Source organism: Arachis hypogaea, chromosome 19 (assembly GCF_003086295.3).
Source record: "Arachis hypogaea cultivar Tifrunner chromosome 19, arahy.Tifrunner.gnm2.J5K5, whole genome shotgun sequence".
Classification (NCBI taxonomy): Eukaryota; Viridiplantae; Streptophyta; class Magnoliopsida; order Fabales; family Fabaceae; genus Arachis; species Arachis hypogaea.
Genome location: NC_092054.1, coordinates 147,158,403 through 147,177,703, shown reverse-complemented (window position 1 = coordinate 147,177,703; position 19,301 = coordinate 147,158,403). Strand labels below are relative to the sequence as shown.

The 19,301-nt window shown below is 31.9% G+C and overlaps 2 protein-coding genes across 3 annotated transcripts; both read right to left on the bottom strand.

Moving 5' to 3' along the window:
- Positions 1-2,043: 2,043 nt before the first annotated feature.
- LOC112775073 (serine/threonine-protein phosphatase 7 long form homolog) lies at positions 2,044-6,181 on the bottom strand. The gene is made up of 5 exons (XM_025818542.2): positions 5,576-6,181; positions 3,834-4,549; positions 3,659-3,749; positions 2,516-3,539; positions 2,044-2,355 (listed from the first exon to the last, which is right to left on the bottom strand). The coding sequence occupies exons 1-5, from the start codon at positions 5,651-5,653 to the stop codon at positions 2,198-2,200; spliced, it is 2,067 nt and encodes a 688-aa protein (XP_025674327.1). The 5' UTR covers positions 5,654-6,181; the 3' UTR covers positions 2,044-2,197.
- An 8,256-nt stretch (positions 6,182-14,437) lies between these two features.
- LOC112779220 (synaptotagmin-3) lies at positions 14,438-18,671 on the bottom strand. Of its 2 annotated transcripts, XM_025823471.3 has the most exons (13): positions 18,427-18,671; positions 18,066-18,200; positions 17,821-17,919; positions 17,671-17,721; positions 17,449-17,572; positions 16,967-17,085; positions 16,769-16,870; positions 16,581-16,655; positions 16,301-16,377; positions 15,893-16,142; positions 15,317-15,688; positions 14,755-14,883; positions 14,438-14,672 (listed from the first exon to the last, which is right to left on the bottom strand). In XM_025823471.3, the coding sequence occupies exons 2-13, from the start codon at positions 18,174-18,176 to the stop codon at positions 14,544-14,546; spliced, it is 1,638 nt and encodes a 545-aa protein (XP_025679256.1). In that variant the 5' UTR covers positions 18,177-18,200; positions 18,427-18,671; the 3' UTR covers positions 14,438-14,543. The 2 variants fall into 2 exon arrangements, with proteins under 2 accessions (XP_025679256.1, XP_025679255.1); XM_025823470.2 differs by lacking the exon at positions 18,427-18,671 and having other exon boundaries at positions 18,066-18,366.
- Positions 18,672-19,301: the final 630 nt, after the last annotated feature.

Here is a 19,301-nt window from a genome sequence, read left to right as displayed (position 1 = left end):
TGACTTGGTTGGTCATATTCGGGTACTGCATAGAGTATTTTGGAGTTATTACCCCTGTATCAGGGCATTCAGACATTGTAAGCCAGTTGTCCAGGTGGATGGGACTCACTTGTACGGAAAGTATAAGGGTTGTCTCCTAGTCGCAGTCTCACAGGATGGCAACAACAACATCGTCCCAATTGCGTTTGCTATTGTCGAGGGAGAGACTTCTGATGCGTGGCACTTTTTCCTTAGTAACTTGCGTCAACATGTTGTCACTCGGGATGGTGTGGGACTGATATCGGACCGACACGAATCCATCAATGCAGCTGTGGAACGGAGTAACGGAGCATGGTCACCTCCTAGAGCTTTTCATATGTTCTGCATCAGGCATATAGAGTCGAATTTTCTGCGGAAATTCAAGGCACCGTACCTCCAAAAATTGGTCGTCAACATTGGTAATAATTTAAGTAACTTATTAACAGTAGTTAAATATTAATATTTGTTTTCGACTTTTATGATTTTTTTTTCTTTGGTTTCCTCTAGGATATTCCAGGACGGTGCGGGAGTATGAACTGCGTTACCAGCGATTACGGGAACGGGGGGAAGCGTATACCAACTGGTTAAACCGAATTCCTCGCGAACAGTACGCATTGGCGTTTGATGGTGGATACCGATGGGGTCACATGACAACGAATCTAGTGGAATGCATCAATTCAGTGTTGAAGGGTGCACGCAATCTTCCTATTACTGCTCTTGTCAAGGCAACATTCTACAGGCTAAACGAGCTTTTCACCAGAAAAAGAGCAGAGGCAGAAGCGCGGATTAATGCTGGCCATGTGTTCTCCGAAGTCGTGACCTCGAAGTTGCATGCAAACCAACTTGCATCAGGAAACATACAGGTCAGTTGCTTTGACCGGCAGAATGAGGTCTTCGAGGTGCGTGAGATGCCAAGCGGACTGGAGTTTGCAGTCGATCTACGCGCCCTTCGATGTGATTGTGGTGAGTTCCAGGTGGACCGGATCCCCTGCAGACATGTGTTCGCATGTTGCGCAAACCAGCGACTGGATTGGAAGCTATATGTGCATGATGTGTATAAGATGGACCAAGTTCGGCGGGTGTACCGAGCAAGATTTAGGCCACTAGGTAACCCGACGACGTGGCCTGCGTACAACGGTCCTCGCTACGTACCGAATCCGTATCTGAGACGTGTCTCGAAAGGGCGCCCCAGGATGACGCGTTTCTTGAATGAGATGGACACGCGAATGTTACGTCGTCCTAGGCGATGTACGCTATGTGGAGCTGAGGGACACAGTCGTAGTAGATGCCGTCAGTCAGCTGGTAGAACTGCCGACGGAGATGCTCAGTAGGTTCACATTGTGGTTGGTGTGGCACGTCACTATTATGTCATGGGTTGTCATTTTGATAGAACTTGACCTGATATGTGGAACATTATGTAATGTTTTTCTGATGTTTTTATGTTAAAACGGTTTATGTATTGCAATGTGTTCCTTGTAGAACCGTCCGGTCCGGTTCAACCGGATTTTATGAATGACCCGTCTGGTCCGGTTCAATATGATTTTATGAAAAAACCGGCCGGTCCGCTTCAATCTGATTTTTTGAATGAATTGGCCTTTTCGATGCAATCTGATTGTATAAATGAACCGGCCGGTCCGGTCCAATTGGGTTGTATACATGAACCGGCCGGTCCGGTTCAATCTATTATTCGAAATGAACCGTCCGGTCCGGTGCAATCTGATTTTATGAATGAAACGGCCTGTCCGGTTCAAGCTGATTTTATGAATGAACCGACCGGTCCGGTTCACTCTGATTGTATAACTGAACCGGTCGGTCCGGTTCAATCTGTTTTTCGTAATGAACCGGCCTGGCCTGTGCAATCTGATTTTATGATTGAACCGGCCTTTTCGGTGCAATCTGAATGTATAAATGAACCGGCAGGTTCCGGTCCAATCTGCTTGTATGACTGAACAACAATAATGGGTACATATACAGCACCTGTACCTTACTGCGTACTAAAGGTTAGCAATACCTGAATAGTGTCCGTAGTGCACAAATACTCTAAACATACAACATAAATGTAGTGCGTACATACTCTAAACATACAACATAAATGTAGTGCGTACATACTCAAAACATACTACATAATGATCAACATGGTCCACCTGATTACTACTTAAATAAATAAGTTACAAGGCAACTACTTTCTCATGGCCCACTTCACATCCTTGACTAAATTCTTGCATTTCTTGGCCGCCTTTTTGAAGACAGATGGAGTGTAGCGACTAGCACTGCGACGTGGTGGATCAATCCTCAGATTATAACCTTTGGAGGTTTCATCCGGAGTGCGTGCATGACCTGTATAGAAATTGTAAAAAATATGTAAATTATGCGCAGCAGGTAATCACAGCAAGACATAAACCAGATAAGATTTACTAAAAGTAAAAAATAGATGCCAGTTATGAACATAAAATAAAAAAGTAATGGAACATGTAAAGTAGAATACAAAACATAATACCATCATTACGAGATTCTTCATCCTCGTCAAACTCCTCTATTTCATCGTCATCATGATCCTCCTCGTCATCCGGGTCATCTACTAGATACGCATCTGTCTCCCTCTCGGGTGTGTTAGCATCTTCTTCAATGAGTCCCATGGATACACGGTTAGGATTCTGACTAAAAAAAGCTCCGCGTCCGTCATTACTCCTACTAGAGTCAACCGACACAAACCCCCCAGAAGCAACCGATGATGTATGGCCCGGATACCTAGCATCCAATGAATACCTACCAGCCATGAAGTCAGGCTGTTGGCCATACTGTGGTAGTCCAGGATCTGCAGACATCAACCCAAGCAACTGGCTAAAGGAACCTCCTTCTCCTGTTTCAAATTGTGAGGTACCCCAATATTGTTGACTGATTGGAACTGATGGGGGGAACTGTGTCTGAGGTACATAATGGCTTGAGGACTGAGGTTGTTCTTCTGGAATCGGTGTTGGAGGTAATATATGCGGCGAATGTGGCTCTTCTACTTCATTGTCAGCATCCATATCCTGACTACCCTCATCGGTATCCTGATTATCCTCATCCAAATCCTGATCACCTTCCTCCATATCCTGATCACCTTCATCATTATCTTGACCCACAAGATTTGACATGTTCAAGTGGTTCCCATATTTTGATCGGTACCAATGCATGTATCTATCTAGTAGATCATGTGAAGGCATCGGAAGCTCAGATAGAATGTAGTTATACCTGTTTGACCAATGCATCACCCATTTTGAATGACTCGCTTCCGTGGCCCAATTAAGATTCTTGGGCCCCTTCAGGGTTTCTCCATGCGCCTTCTCTAGATTCCGCTCCTGACTAGGTAGTCCCTGAACCAAACCAAAATGTCGCCTAAATCTATCGGTAGCATGCCACTCGACACATTCAAATGATACCAACGGAACTGTAGCACTCCAAACCACCGACTGCATGTAGATTTCAGGAGGAATGATGTTCGGATCCACCCGATCCACAGCATAAGCAACCCAAACAAACTGGAAAAAATAAAGGAACCTCAACATAACAGTCCACAAAGCCAATTACAAAGACAATGCTGTATACTTATGTCTTAGACCCTAAACATAAAACTAATACTACTTTCATTGAAACATACATGTCCTTCCTGAAGTTCATCAAATGACTTCCTAAAGTGAGCTAACTTCAAGTATCTAAATCGTCGGTCACCACGCTCCCAGTTCCGCCACCTATTATGATATATTCAATTACCTCAGCTACCATTAAATGAATCATAAATATCAACATACGGGTACATTCTAACAAATTATTACCTGTTTGCTAGTGGAAAACTTCGAGGTTCCCTAGGTAGCGGCGATAGGTATGGCATCCTGATCCAAGCCCAACAGAGTAGAAGTGTTAGTGGACCATCTATTTCCTTGCAGTTAAAACGGGATGCACGGCATAATGCCCTGTAGAGATGTGCCAGGCATGCCGCTCCCCAACTATACTGACCAATACTACCAAAATCACGTAGCAAGGGTAGAAATTTCCAATGCACTCCTGCCCCAGACTTATCCCCAAACAAGATCGTCCCGATCAACAACATAATATGGCACCTCACATACCTCTGTATACTGATATCATCAATCAACTGTAAATTTTCTTTTAAATCACGCAGCCAGGTAAGTTTTATGCAACTAGATCTACAGTCAGACATACGCGGTGCAACTCCAAATTGAAGCAAACACTCCGCCTCCAACGCTTCATAACTGCTCATTGTCATCCCTGTGACCGGAAGACCATCTGTGGGAAGACCAAGAATCATAGCTACATCTTCAAGTGTCACAGCACATTCACCAATGGGAAGGTGGAACGTATGTGTCTCTGGGTGCCAACGTTCAATTAGAGCATTTACCAATGCTTTCTGACACTGCACTATCCCAATCTGAGATGCATGATAGAACCCGGTAATTCGCAGATGATCCTCCACCCTTTCGTTGTACCGATCCGGAGGAAGTGGATGGTTACATGTCAACATTCTTGATTTCTACAAAAAAACATAACAAATTACTAATCAAATTATTAAGAATTGCTAATGAAACTCATTACAAATACATATATTCCTAATCATAAATCTCAACAATATTTACAACATCCACAATAATATCGAACATTAATTAATTAATTACACTTTTGTTAAAAATATTTTCCCCTGCAATACAATACAAAAATTTGAATAAATCTATATATGCCATCATTCATATTCTAACAACGCTAATAATTAACTTGCTAATAATAATTACTACATTTAAAATTATTTAAATTTTCCCATAAAGAAATATCTAACATGGCTTAATTAAAAAAACCTTTCTAATCAACTCAGCATTAACACTTCACCACAATAATAATAACATCTATGCAAAATCGATAACAGTTACACTTAATTTCTTAAAAACACATTCATTCAAATACCATTGGCTTACAAATAATAATTATACTACAATTAAATAAATTTATTAAAAATTTACATTATGTTCTACTTACTACTACAGCCAAAAACACAAAACTAAAGAAGAACAACAACATAACCATAACAAATTTTCTTATCATGATATTTATAGTTAATAATACTTAAAAAAATATTTAAATACAACCTAACAAATATTTTAAAATTAGTCATAACCATTCTATCTATTTATATTCTTCAACTACATAAATCTCTAACAACTACATAATCATAACAAATTTTCTAATCATGATTTATATAATTATTAATCTGTAAAATAAATTTAAACAAGTCATAATCATTCTATTTATGTTTTTCAAATGCATGTCTAACTAACAACAATAATATAATCATAAAATAAATTTTAATCATCATAAACATAATTATTAATCTGTTCAACATAATTTAAAATAATCTAACTAATACTAACAAATCAGTCCTAATCATTCTATTTATATTCTTCAAATGTGTATCCTAACAACAATCATAATATTGAAATTCTATTTTTTAATAACTATAACTATAAAAAAATTAAAAAAATTCAAAAGAAATTCAAAAAATACTTACATAATCAGGATCACTGAGATAGTGAATAATATGAAGCTCAGATCGATCAACATCTTTAATTTTTAATTTTTTCCCCATCAATGATGCTCCTCCACCATGCAAGCTTTCAGAGAAATGAAGATGAAGGTTTTGGGGGAGAAAGGTTGGTGAGAGTGAAGGAGGGATTCGGATGGTAAGGGAGCAGGGTTCTCCTTTACTGAGTGTGTGATGCCCACCGAATAGGGACTCAAGGGGGAAGCGCCGCGTGTACACTGCAGCACTGGACTCGGACCGTGCGACTACCCAGACCGGAATCGGACGGTCCGTGACGCAGGCCAACTCGGAGGGTCCGAGTCCCTCACCAGCTTCATCACCATGCACTGGACTCGGACCGTGCGTTTTGTTGCTTGAACTCGGAGGGTCCGAGTCCCACTCCTCCTGTCACACAACCTGGTTACACACCAGCCACCCCCATATCCCTGTGATACCCCAGCCCCGGTCCAATATGAAAATTAAAAAGCGTACACTTGTCTATGATTGGATGAATCTAACTATCTATTCAAAGATTGGACAAAAAATAGTTGTATATATCAAATATTTAACATTATCAACTAATAAATCTAGGACAGAAAACAACCGTCGTACACAACCATTATTTTTATATTTTATGATGACGAACATAATCTCGGTCAATGAACCACACAGACCTCAAAATTTGAATCGAATAGTCAAAATCTAGAGCCTTGAAATGTCACGCATCAAAAACTTGGATTGAATCGAATTTTATACAAACCTTCCAAATCTGAAGAGCAAAATAACATGTCACATGATTTTCTAGAAAAACTCCCATGCAAAATATCAGGAAGATGTTTGGTACACCAATAATAATAATAATAATAATAATAATAATAATAATCAATATCAACATTTACCTTGACTCAAATTGCGTTAATCTTTTGCTAGCTATATATAGTTACACACTATATAATTTGCTAACACGTTTTATGATCAAGAAAATATTTTATTTAGATGTATTTTAGTGTAATTATTATCAATTATTTGTTGTCATGTCATTTAATCTTAATTTTTCTATTATACTTATGCTTGAATTATATATATACAAAAGATAATTGACTGATATTAGGAGTCATTTAATTATTGATATAACAAAATATAATTAATCTCACCAAATAATTAATATATATAATTTGAGAAAAGAAAAAATTAAAGGGGAAAAAGCTACTAAGTTATGTGGCGTCAATGGAATATAGTACTCAAGCAAGATGAGAAGTCCTAATAATCTAATATAACGGCATAACCTAGCTAAGGAGAAAAAAGGAATATAATAAGGCAAAGGGTACCAACCATTAATGGGGTAAAGAAACTTTATTTCATGTTTTTAATTTTCACTATTATAAAAAAGAAAGAAAAGTTGATTTTTCAGAGGAGTGGAAAATTCTAGAGAATATATGCTTGTGTGGATTATTGCAATGGATTTGTGGCCATCATGCATTAAGAAATTAGGTTCCTTTTGAAATTTGGTGCATTATTATTATATTGAATAGTAGATAGATAACATAACACATCCATGGCTAGTGGCCTTTTTTATTAGAAACATGGATAGTTGGATTATTAGGTGAATTCTATAGTATATTAATTTAGTGTGTAATTTTTGTCTAATTTATTTTTTATAATAAATTTTAAATATTTACAAATTATTTATTTTTATATTTTTAAAATTAAATATTAATTTTTAATATTTTTTAATAAGTTAGATACTATTTTTTAGGCATTATTATAACAACCACCTTATTTGTATTGCTTTTTTGAAGAATATGGAACTATTCTTGTTCCCATTTGACATATCCCTAATTGGTCTATATATTGAGGGGGGGAATCAAAGGGTTCTTACACTGGCTAGCACTCCTCTATGCATTGGTCTTCCAATAAAGAATCTCCATGACAACCACTTTTCATGCACTAAGCCTAATCAAATCAAAGAGCATCCACATAATGAGATTGGAATAGGAACACCAAAATGATACTTAAGCTATACATTGCTTTTGAGTGGTATGCCCTATTCCCATTTACTTTAATCTACTCCCCCCAAAAGGTCACTTTTAAAGATAAAATATTAAATAAAATAAAAATTTGTTCGCTTTTTATGTTTTATATAGAGGTAAAAAAAAATGGTATTTTACATAGTGGATCTCACTAGTGTAATACACAGTGGATGAAATTTTTTTTGGGGAGAGAAAATTCAATTGTTGGAGAGGCCAAACGTTATTTCATACGAGAGAAAAACATTTATGCAAAATATATTTGTTGGTAGAGTGCTCTTTTAACGTATTTTTATTTGTTTAAATTTTTTGAACTACACCTACTAAAATATTTTGTCCTTGACGAACCTCCCAAACGAAATATATATTTGAAAAAGTATAGGATATTAATATATTATCTGTTAACTAATTATCAATAATAATTAATTATTATATTTTAAACACATGTATAAAGAGATACATCTAAAAAATATATTTATAAAGATACTTTCATTAGACATAGTTATAAAAAAGATATTTTTATTGGACACATCCACAAAGACACTTCCATAAAATACTGTTATAAACAAGAATTCGCAGAAGTTAGCATTATTCGCAGAAGTTAGCAGAAATGCTATTAGTAATGTAGCAGGGTTGTTTTCAATAAAATGTTAACACTCATTAAAATATGTAAAGTAAACATATTTACTTAAAAAGATAAAGAACTTTAAATTTGATCAATGCATTCAATATATTAAAATTAAAAAGTATAAAACTCTTAAAAAAATATTTAAAAAAAACTCCCTAGCTTTCTAGTATGCAAAAAAAATGATATATTCCTCTCCCCCACAAGAAAACATCAATAAGCAACGAAGAAAGTGACTACTTTTCAATATCACTCTCCTCCTTTTGAGGGCACACATGCCTCATCACAACACACATACATTGAAGATAGAGATAGAGAGAGCGTATGTTTGTGTGTGTGTATGAGAGATACATATATGAATGAGTAGTGGAGAACCATTCAATAGAGAATCCCTCATCAAATAACTCCCCCTTTTTGTGGGGAGGAGGATTGGATTCCCTTTAAACTACCTTCAAATTTGCCAGACTTTATGGGCTAAGTCAACGAGAAAGGGAACCTCTCCTCTCATGCTGCCTCCCACTTTTTCTAATGCTTCTTCAAGCTAGCAATTAGCATATGCTACTATATACTTATCTTTTTATTCTACATATATAAAATACATTAATAATAGATAGATAAAAACTTAAGTACAGTTAACTTTATGTAAAGTTAGTTAAGAATTATTAAATGGTTTAATAAATTTGATTAAATTGTCATTTAATGATTTTCAGTTATTAACTCACATGAAATTAACTGCATCTGAATTTTTATTTTAATAATATTATGTTATTGTAAATTTATAATTTATAGTTTAGGATTTTTGTGAGATATGTTTCAAAGATTTATTATTTGATTTCTGTAAACCCTAATTTGCTATATGTCCATGTCTCTTTTATCACTATAGTAGACAAACTACAATTAATTATTTAATCCCAACTAATTAAACTAACAAAGCATATTCGAAGCACTTAAAGTACATACATTAATTTAAGAGAGAGAGCTTCCCAAGGCTCATTGCTTATCCATCCCGAATGGAAACAAATTTTGAGATAATTTAGTTTAAGCAAGCTAAGTGTTCCAAAGAATCACATTAATTAATTTTCTTATCAATGGTTTGATGAGACTGTGTGATTGGAGTATATATATATGCATAAAGCTCAAGCACTAGGTTTCTTTTTCATTTTCTCCATAAAGTTGAGGTATTATTACAAGTATAAGTGATAATTATTATTACTAAGCTACTTTATTTTTCTTTTGTGTATCCAAGTATGCAAATATATGAAAAAAAAGGGTTGCAACCATGCAGATCTCCCTAAGGCTTTGTTTGGATATAAAAAAAATGGACAAAAAAATTAAAAAAAAATGAGAGAAGAAAAAATAAAAGAAAAAGTGAAGTTATTTATGTGTATTTGAATGAAGAGAAAATAAATAAAAAAAATAAAGAGAATTTTTTTTGTTTAGATAAAAAAATAAAAACAATCATAATGATATAAAATTATATTAATATTTTTATAATAAAATAAAATATAAATATTTTTATTTATGTATATTTTATAAATATTATAAAATATTATAATTTTACATATATGATTTAAATTATTTATGTAATACATATATAATGTTTAAATATAAATTTTTATTACAATAATATATTAAAATTATTAAAATTAAATTTATATTGATAATTATTAATAATAATATAACTATGGGTAACATCATAAATACATAAAAGATATTTTTTTTTTGTTTTCTTACTTATAATAGATAGAAAATTTTTTTGGTAAAATTCACATAAAAAGTTTTTTTTTTTCCATTTTTTTTGACATCTAAATAAATTTTTTTTTCTTATTTTTTTTAAAACCAAACATAGCGTAAGAGGAGAACTAACCAACCCATGTTAGTTTTTGTTAATTATGATGTCACATGTTTTGATAATCAAGAAGTCAAACTTAATCCATACATTCTGTGGGGTCCACATTGTTCAAAATCATTGTCCCAGATTGTGCTAAGAAATCCAACTCTTATTTATTTATTTATTTATACGTATATATAATTATATATTATTTATTTACATGCTTTAGTAGTTTAGTGTGTGCTAGCTAAGCTATCTTGATCTTTTTCTTTTTCTTTTTTTTTTTTCTGCATAGCTGTACCTTAAAAACACTATCATGCAAATACCCTGACAAATTTACATGAGAAGAAGGTTCATGCAAATCTTTGCACAGAGAAAGTCTCATTGGGGAGTTTCTTTTGATTCTCCAAAGTTGATTTTTCCCCCCTTTTCTTTTTTGATGTACCATGCATGCATATTATTATTATTATTGTTTTGTTAATATTTGAGGACCCTTTGTTAATTGATTGGCATAATTAAGGACGCCCTAGACCCCAACAACACACACACTCAGCAAAATGTGGAAATTAAAGAGAAAATTTTTTTTTTGAAGAGTGGTTGGTATAACTGTTGCACTTGCACAACCCAAAAGGACTGAGTTTTCAATCAAAGCTTTTAATTTGCCAAGGAAAAAGGTCTGAATAGTACTAGAAATAGTTTAGTACATCATATTCATATACATTCAACTCCTTATATAATTATAAGTTTTCACACCAAAATATAGATTTAAATATTTAGATTTTGTATATCTAAGCTCTTTTTTTTTTTTAATTAATTTTCATTTCTTTTTTCCATTTTTATTACAGTTAATACATATGATGGGATCAATATTAGAGTTTAGAGAGGCGGGAGGATACTATATATATCAATTGATTCTGTTGATTATTGGTTGGTTTTAATTGTTACCAAAAATTTATCCTATGTCAATTTAATAGAAAAGTGTAGTGTAGCCATCTTTGAATCTTTTGACTTTTTTGTTTGTTGTCAATTGTCATCAACCTGGTGTCCATATCGTCTCTCGGAACAAGGAAAAGAAAAGCATGGAAAAAAGTTTTCTTTTTTTGGTTTGACTTTTGAGGGTGAAAATTAAATTGAAAAGAAAGAGAGTAAAGGAATCCCATCAGGGAAATGGTGATATGTGGGCCTAAACATGGTGTCAAGTATCCCTAGGCGTAGGTAATAATATCTCTTTTGGGCTTTAGCCCAGTTCAAAACCAAAGATAAGGCCACATCGTTTTTCTTGAACGAACTGGTTGCTCTGCAGGCCCATATCTATGTTTTGGAGCTCCGATTCGCGACGAATTAGTCCTTAGCATATCAGGCTGGAGGATATCGTAGAAAAAAAATCTTTTGATTTGAATTTTTCTTACCCGTAATAACATTATGAGAATATAAATCTTTTAAAATTATGTCGGTCATGATATTATAAATTATGGCACAAAAAATTTATAACATTAAACTACTTTTACCAAAAAGGTCGTAAGGCACAACAATTTTCATTGGCTAAGAAGATTAGGGTCTTCATAGATAAAAAAATCAAATAATAAGATTTTTAGTTATTATTTTTATATGAAAGAGTTTATTTTTTTTACTAATAATTAATTTTAATATTCATTATCTAAAATTAAAAAATTAAAAAAAATATAATATGTATACTTTTATATTTGATTAGGTGTTAAGTCTATTTCACAAATATAAATAATTAATTTTTATATTTGTTATTTAAAAATAATATTTTTTTCTTTGTGTATGTAAAACTATAATTAGATATTAGCATAAAAAAATTATAATGATAATTATAAAATTAACTCAAATTTATTTTTTTTAAAACAATTAAATCTTGATTCCAAGTTTTAATCACAACATTAGTATTTCTCTAAATTATATTTCTCTAAATTATATGTAATAACTATTTGAAAAAAAAAGAAGTAAAAATATAGATTAGAAAGATAAGCAGTAAAAATTTAAAATTAAATAAAAAATATCATATAATAATATTTTTATTTAAATTATATTATGTTGTTAATTTTATTTTTTGTAGAACAGAAAGATGGAGAAAAATAGAAAATGAGAGAAAATAGAGAGAAAGACAAAGAAGAAAAATGAGAGAGAGAGTTTGTTAATTTTGGAAGGAATAATTTTATTTTAATTGTAGTAAAAAAATATCTGGTGATACATTTTGATTTGTCAAATTACTAATATAAAATATAAATTATAAATTATATATAGAGTAGGAAGGATAAAGAGAAATAAAAAAAGAGAGGTAGATAAGAGAATGTAAGAAGGACGTTTACGAATTTTGGAGGTAAATATTGTTTTTAAATTTTAATAAGAGAGTGTCATATGACACATTGACACATTTTAGTTATTAAATTATAAATATAATATAGTTATATTTTAATTTTTATATTTTAATTTTAATATTTTTATTTTAATTTAATTTAAATGTAATTAGAGAATACCATGTTATATATTTTGATTGTCAAATTTATAATTAGTCATTGATAATGATATATAAGAGAGATAAAATGAGTGAAAGAATGAGAGAAATATATAAAAGAGATAGAGTGAGTGAAAGAATGAGAGAGATAGAAAAAATGAGAGAAATTAGGGGAGAACTCTTTAATTTTAAAGAGAAAGATTTCATTTCAATTGTAATGAGAAAGTGACATATATATAATTTAGTTGTATAATTAGTAACGAGGAATGCTAGGGAGCCAGCAACTTTTGTGATTTGTAACCATCAAATAGCCATCAATGATGGTTTTAATGGTGTGAGATTGATGTGAAATTTCATCAAATAGCTCATTTTTCTTTGCTGATTACATATTGGGCAGAATTTAATAAAGTTGCTGGCTCTAGACTTTTCCATTAGAAATATATAATAGTTGTAGAAAATAAATTTGTTTTCAATCAAATATAATATTTAACCTTTTCACATTTTATAATATCAAATTATATATTATGAGTAAATTAAATTATTAGTTTAATGGCATTAGATATTTGTGAGAAAAAAAAAGAAGAAAAACCTTAACTCAAATCTCAACTCGTTCGTCGTATGTATATATTTTATGAAGAATAAATGACCATTTATATCTATAAAAGATGAAAATACTGACATATGTATCCACACTAAATCGAAACTAAACTTGTATCCACGTAAGATACTCTCTGTGTGACAAAAGTATTCTATCTTTGAAAAGTTAGAGTGCCACGTAGAGTACTTTTGTCACACGAAAAATATCTTACGTGGATATAAGTTCAGTTTCTATCTAATATGAATACATATGTCAGTATTTTCATCTTTCATAAATATAAATGTTCATTTATTCATTTTATGAACATGCATTAAGAGTCCTGGTTGGGCAGAGTTAATGCTGAACTCATTTATTACTGCACAAGAAATCATATATACCTAATTCATATATTTTATTCTGTAATATATAATTTCTATGATGCTGAATATATTGTCAATTGTACTTAAATCTTTAATGACAATGACAAAATTCAACCATTTCGTTATATATACACATGGTACTTGTTAAATAAATAAATTGAAAAAAATATTGTATTTTTATCTTTGCAGCTAGTTTAGGTCAGTTGAAATACACCTTAACATATTTTTTAGGGTAAAGTATTAAATTAGTCTTTTATATTTGGACATAATTCTATTTTGATCTTTTAAATTTAAAATATTCTATTTAAATCTAAAAGATTTCATTTAATTTCAATGTAGTCCCACTGTAAAGTCAAAGTTAAATAATTAACGAAATATTCTACATGACAGCAGTACAGAAATAAAGTCAATAATTTAAAAAACAAGTACAAACTCTAATAGCACAAAATCAACTGTAAATATATTAATACATTTATTTATTATTCTCCTTCATTCTATAAAAAAATATTTTATTTAAATGGTCTTATTTCAAATTTTTTTTTATGACCAATTTATCTGATCAGAAAAAAAAAAAAGAAATATTTCTATCTTTTGACCAATGAGGCAATGACCAGCACACACGTTGAATTCTTTAAATATTATATGATACAAAATTGTCTAATTTTTTTCTCACGTGATTTAGTCGAAGTTTCATAACGCAGCTTTGCCAATTGTCAATCACGTAATCTTTATTTTCCGTGCGGACAGTGCCACGTGTTGAAGCAAAATACATGACAAAATTGATTTTAATTTTTTATTTTTGGTATGAATATGTCAATATTGTTTTCTGTTATTGACAAGTTACGTTTCAGCCAGCTAGCCAGTAGCCACACATGATTAATGAGCCTTTTGTTAACCAAAATAAAAAAATATAAAAAAAAAGGTCTAGAAATCGTGCAAGCATAACAAATAAATAAATAATTGATAATTTATGACAAAATGTACACCACAATAGTTTGGTTTAATTGTTGTTATATTATTATTTATGATTTGATTTATCAAACGACCTTCCAACGTATATCAACATGTATCTCACCATTCTTTGAATTTATAAGATGGTATCTATCATTAATGCGACCATTGTGCACTACATCATTCAGGTTAATCTCCACATGCCCCAGTGATTCCTGCATTAACAAAATAATCATTTCATAATCATAAAAAGATGAAAAATGTTAATATATATACATTTATCAAGTGAAATGGCACCTTCGAGAGAAAACTAAAGGTCTTCCTCTTGCTCATAATTTCAATGTGAATCTTCTCACGTAGAGGAGGCTCCTCTAGCATGAATTGGAACTCTTCATTCCAACGTGGGTGACGAGTTTTCTTCATTACCTGCGCACGTTTATTAAAATCATTTCTCTTTTCTTAATATAAAATAATAAAACCACAAAATTACACACGGACTACGTTTGAAAAACTATTGTGTTTGGTTTGCAATTTTATTTTTTATTTTTAGAATTTTGTAAAAAAAAAACTCAAAAAAAAAAAAAATTAGGCTGCGTTTAATTTGTATTTTTATTTTTAGAATTTTGTAAAGAAAAAAGAAATCGGTGAAAGCAATTAAATCGTATTTTCTGTTTTCACCACTTGTTTTCTTTTTTCCCTTCACAAAATCCAAGCAGAAAATAAAAATACAAACCGAATGCACCCTTATTGCTTTCAACGCTTTCCTTTTAACCTTCAGAAAATCTTAGAAACAAAAAACATTGAGAATAAAAACAATATAATCGCAAACCAAACACACTCTAATACAAAATAAGTATACCTTAGTTTTTCTCTTTTCGCCGTTAAAAGTCAAGACTGCAAAAGGGTTGTTGTGATGCTCCCCTTCAACCTCCTCAGCCTCTTGGATTATAACTGAAAGCAAACCTGCTCCTTCTTGCACCTCATCATCAGATACCACATCAATTCCACTTTCCTTTCTTCCATACCCTTCTGAGTTCCCACCAAACTTGTTACTATCTTCTTTGAATGGAACAAATGTCAAGTCCACTACAATTTGCCCTCTTGGCTTCTTACTTGGAGTTTCATTTATGTTTGTGTCCTTTAGCAAATCAAGTGTGAATTCTTTGTTGTCATAAGGTTTAAGCATCTTAAGAGGGATTAATTGCATTCCCAGCTTGTCATGTGCACCAACCTGGAAATCGGACCCGAATAAAGATCTAGTTCAGAGTTTTTGTGGTTCAACCAAAATGTAAATAAAAAATCAATTTAATTTGAATATACTGACAATGTAAGAAAATTTTCATTTTACACTATCGTCCAATTATACTATGGCACGTCGGCCACTATAGTTGACTTGTCATAGAAGAAATTGACTAGAGGAAAGATAAGGGGAAACCTTGTCCCAGTCAAAGACTTGTAATTGGAGAACTTGAGATTGAGGATCCTTTACAACAAGCTTGAATTTCTCATTCCACACAGGATTCAAATTCTTCCTTTTGACAGTGGTTTTCTTTGCTGGAAGTTTGTCCCCAGTGAGGCTTAGTTTGACATAAGGATCAGAACTTCCCAACAAATCCATCTTCAGAAGCTTATGCGCCCGAATGACATTCACGTGTAATATTCCCACCGGCTTCTTTATCGCCACCCTATACACATCAGAAACAACCATTTTTAGATGCTCATATTAACCACTGAAAAGAATGATAAGGTAGAATCATGATCCATGAAGGTTTTGTTGCAACAATGCAAGACAAGAAACTTATAAAGCTTGTAGACTATGGAAAATGATTTTGTACAAACTTACGTCGATTCGTCAAGAATAGGAATTTCTAGTGTTTGAGGCCACAGATAGAGGCTCGCAACTTGTTTTTTAATCGTTTCCTGTAAGCAAACAAAGTAGTTAGTCTTTCAAGTATGACTAAATAATAAACTGCCACAGCAATTAGAAGAGCACAGTTCAATTCATTTGATGGAACTAGAGATTTGATGTGCATAGAATTAATGGATTATGAACAACCTTAAGAAAGTAACAAAAACAAGAACATCTATCATTAAAAAGAATAGAATAAGTAAGGTTGTTGTACCTGAACAAATCTATAAAGACCAGGTATTGCCATGATGTCTCCTCCTGATATTTTCATCCCAAAATCCACATGAGGCTGTATATTCAACATGATTACATATCATCATATAAGAAGGGATTTCTTCTGACTCCAAAAATTAGAAAAAGAAAAGCAATATAGCTAAGCTTGAATACAAAATTTCCTTTTACCTTCTCCAGCAAAGATACCACAACCTTTGCAAAACATGGAAATGTAGGAACTAAAGGTCTTAAAGTTATCCTTGGCATTGCAAATACTTGTAAGTCAACCAACTGAAGAAAAATTAGGGAAAAAAAAAAGAATGATTCCAGAAAACAAAGCATCATTGTTGAATGAACTGCAGAAAAAATTAGGCTTATATATCTAACCTGAACTGTGATATTCAACGATGACACTTGCAAATTCAACACTATGTTAGGATTTCCAGCCCATTTGATAACTTGTTCCATGACCAATTCCTTTTCATTTGTTTCTAAGACTTTCATGCCTGCCGAATTGCACAGTCGACAACAAACAAAAGAATCAAATTGGTGCATTAATACTGCAATAACTCATAGTCTAGAAGCTGAAAAAACATAGTTCTGGTTTTCTTCTCAACATTTTCTTTTCCCTCTCATCACAACACAAGAAGTTATTCAAGTGCACTTCTTTTGAAAATGCATTGTGCTTCAAATTTCAAAGGATTCATATAATCCAATACATTTCATGCCAAAGGAGGTTATATCCTCTGTGAAAAAATTATCCCAACTTACCATACCTAATCCTAGATTTTTTCTACAGAACTTTGGATAAATTATTTACAACCAAAAAACTAAAATTAAAAGTCATATGGTTTAGCTAAGAGACATACCACAAATAGTTGGGGGAAGAGTACCAAGCGTTAACTCTTCAAACTCAATTGCTTTAATCTGATACTTTCCAATGTATTCAGCAAAAATCGGTTTTGTTGTGCTTCTAATAATCTCACAGATTGCCTACACATCAAAACCAAATATCATTGAATTATTGAAGAATCACTCAATAGCAGAAAGAAAAAGTAAAAGAAAAATATGCAAGTGAATTTCTGAGGTACCTTGTCTAAGTAAGGCCACATATCCAATAAAAACTTGTTTAACCAATCAACCTGCATAGAAGAGAGAACTATGCAACATCAATGGCACAGTAACATTGACACAAGACAGAATAAAAAACAAAAAGAAAAGAAACTATGAAGATTACAAACCCGTTCATAATCAGGTGTCTTCACCCAAAGAGGAATCTCAGGCAGAAGTTCTTGCAATGCATGTGGGCCTAATTCACTGATTGGCCTAACAACAGGTTCCTGCAATTCAACAGTCAAAACACAAATATCAGATTTTGAACCACACCCAAAATTCAAAACGGAAAAGGCGTCTCAATCTGCATTGAATCAAAGTGAATAACATAACCATGATACAACAACAGAACACCCAGAAAGAAAAAGATTACCTTCACTTGTTTGGTTTCTGAGTAAACAAACACAAAGAACCCTACCAAGAGGCCAAGAGGGATTCCAAATACAAAACCAATGATCCCCAAGAAACTGCCGAACAAACCCATCTTTTCTTTCTACGAACTCAAATGCTGGTTGTGATCATGGAGAAGAAGAAGACGATGATAGGGACAAAGGAGCAAACTTTTTAGCCCACAGAATATAACAAGAAGAAAGAAAATGGTTTGAAAGATGTTTGAATTAATCAAAGAACGGCGATGAAAACCAGAAAGAAAGAAAAATATTAAAAAAGAAAAATTTAAGGAGAGAAGTGTTATGGGGTTTTAATGAAGGAAAGCGCCAAAACAAAGACACTACCTTCCTCTCTGTTTTACTTCAAATTGGCACTTCTCTGCTTTGCTACACTTTAAAAATGGGTTCTTTCTTTGTTGTTTTCATATTGTGTGTTAGTGTTACCATTTCCTAGGTGGAATGAACAGGAATATGTTGCTCTAAATATTCAATTCATATTTTTTATTTTATTTTTATATTTTATATCATTAAGTGGAAAAGATAACTTACTAGACCAATTAATACAGAGATTTATAAGATTTTATGTTTGTGGAATTGCTTGGTGGTAATTAGGTGGTTTATCAATGGATCTTGTAATAATTAATAGGTTGAAAGTTTGAAAATATCAATTTAGGCACAGAAAGTATCTTGTGATCCACTTGCAAGTTATAACAAATAAATTGGTTCAGAAAAAAATTACATGTGAAAAGTTGTTAAATGATCAAATTTTTAATTGATGTCAACCAAAGTATTAATTTCGCTTTGTTAAATTATAATATTTTTACATAAAGCATTAACATACAATAGAAATACTTTTTAAAATCCTATAATAAAGTTGGTATGATAAAGATTTTATTTTTCATAAATAATAGTTTAAAATTAGTTTTTAAAATATAATTTTCTAAAACAGTAACATTTCTATTTGATAAATGAGACTAAAAGTGATTTTCAATAATCATGTATGATAATAATTATGTTTATTAAATAATTTTCAAAATTTAAAAATATCATAATAATTATAAATAAAAAGGAATTTTGATCGTATATAGAATTTGACATAAATAATTTGATTAAGAATAGTTTTAATATTTATTAATATATAAAATTATATTAAATTTTTTAATTTTAATAAATATAATTTAACTTTAAAAAAATACATCATTCTTAACATTTTAAAATTA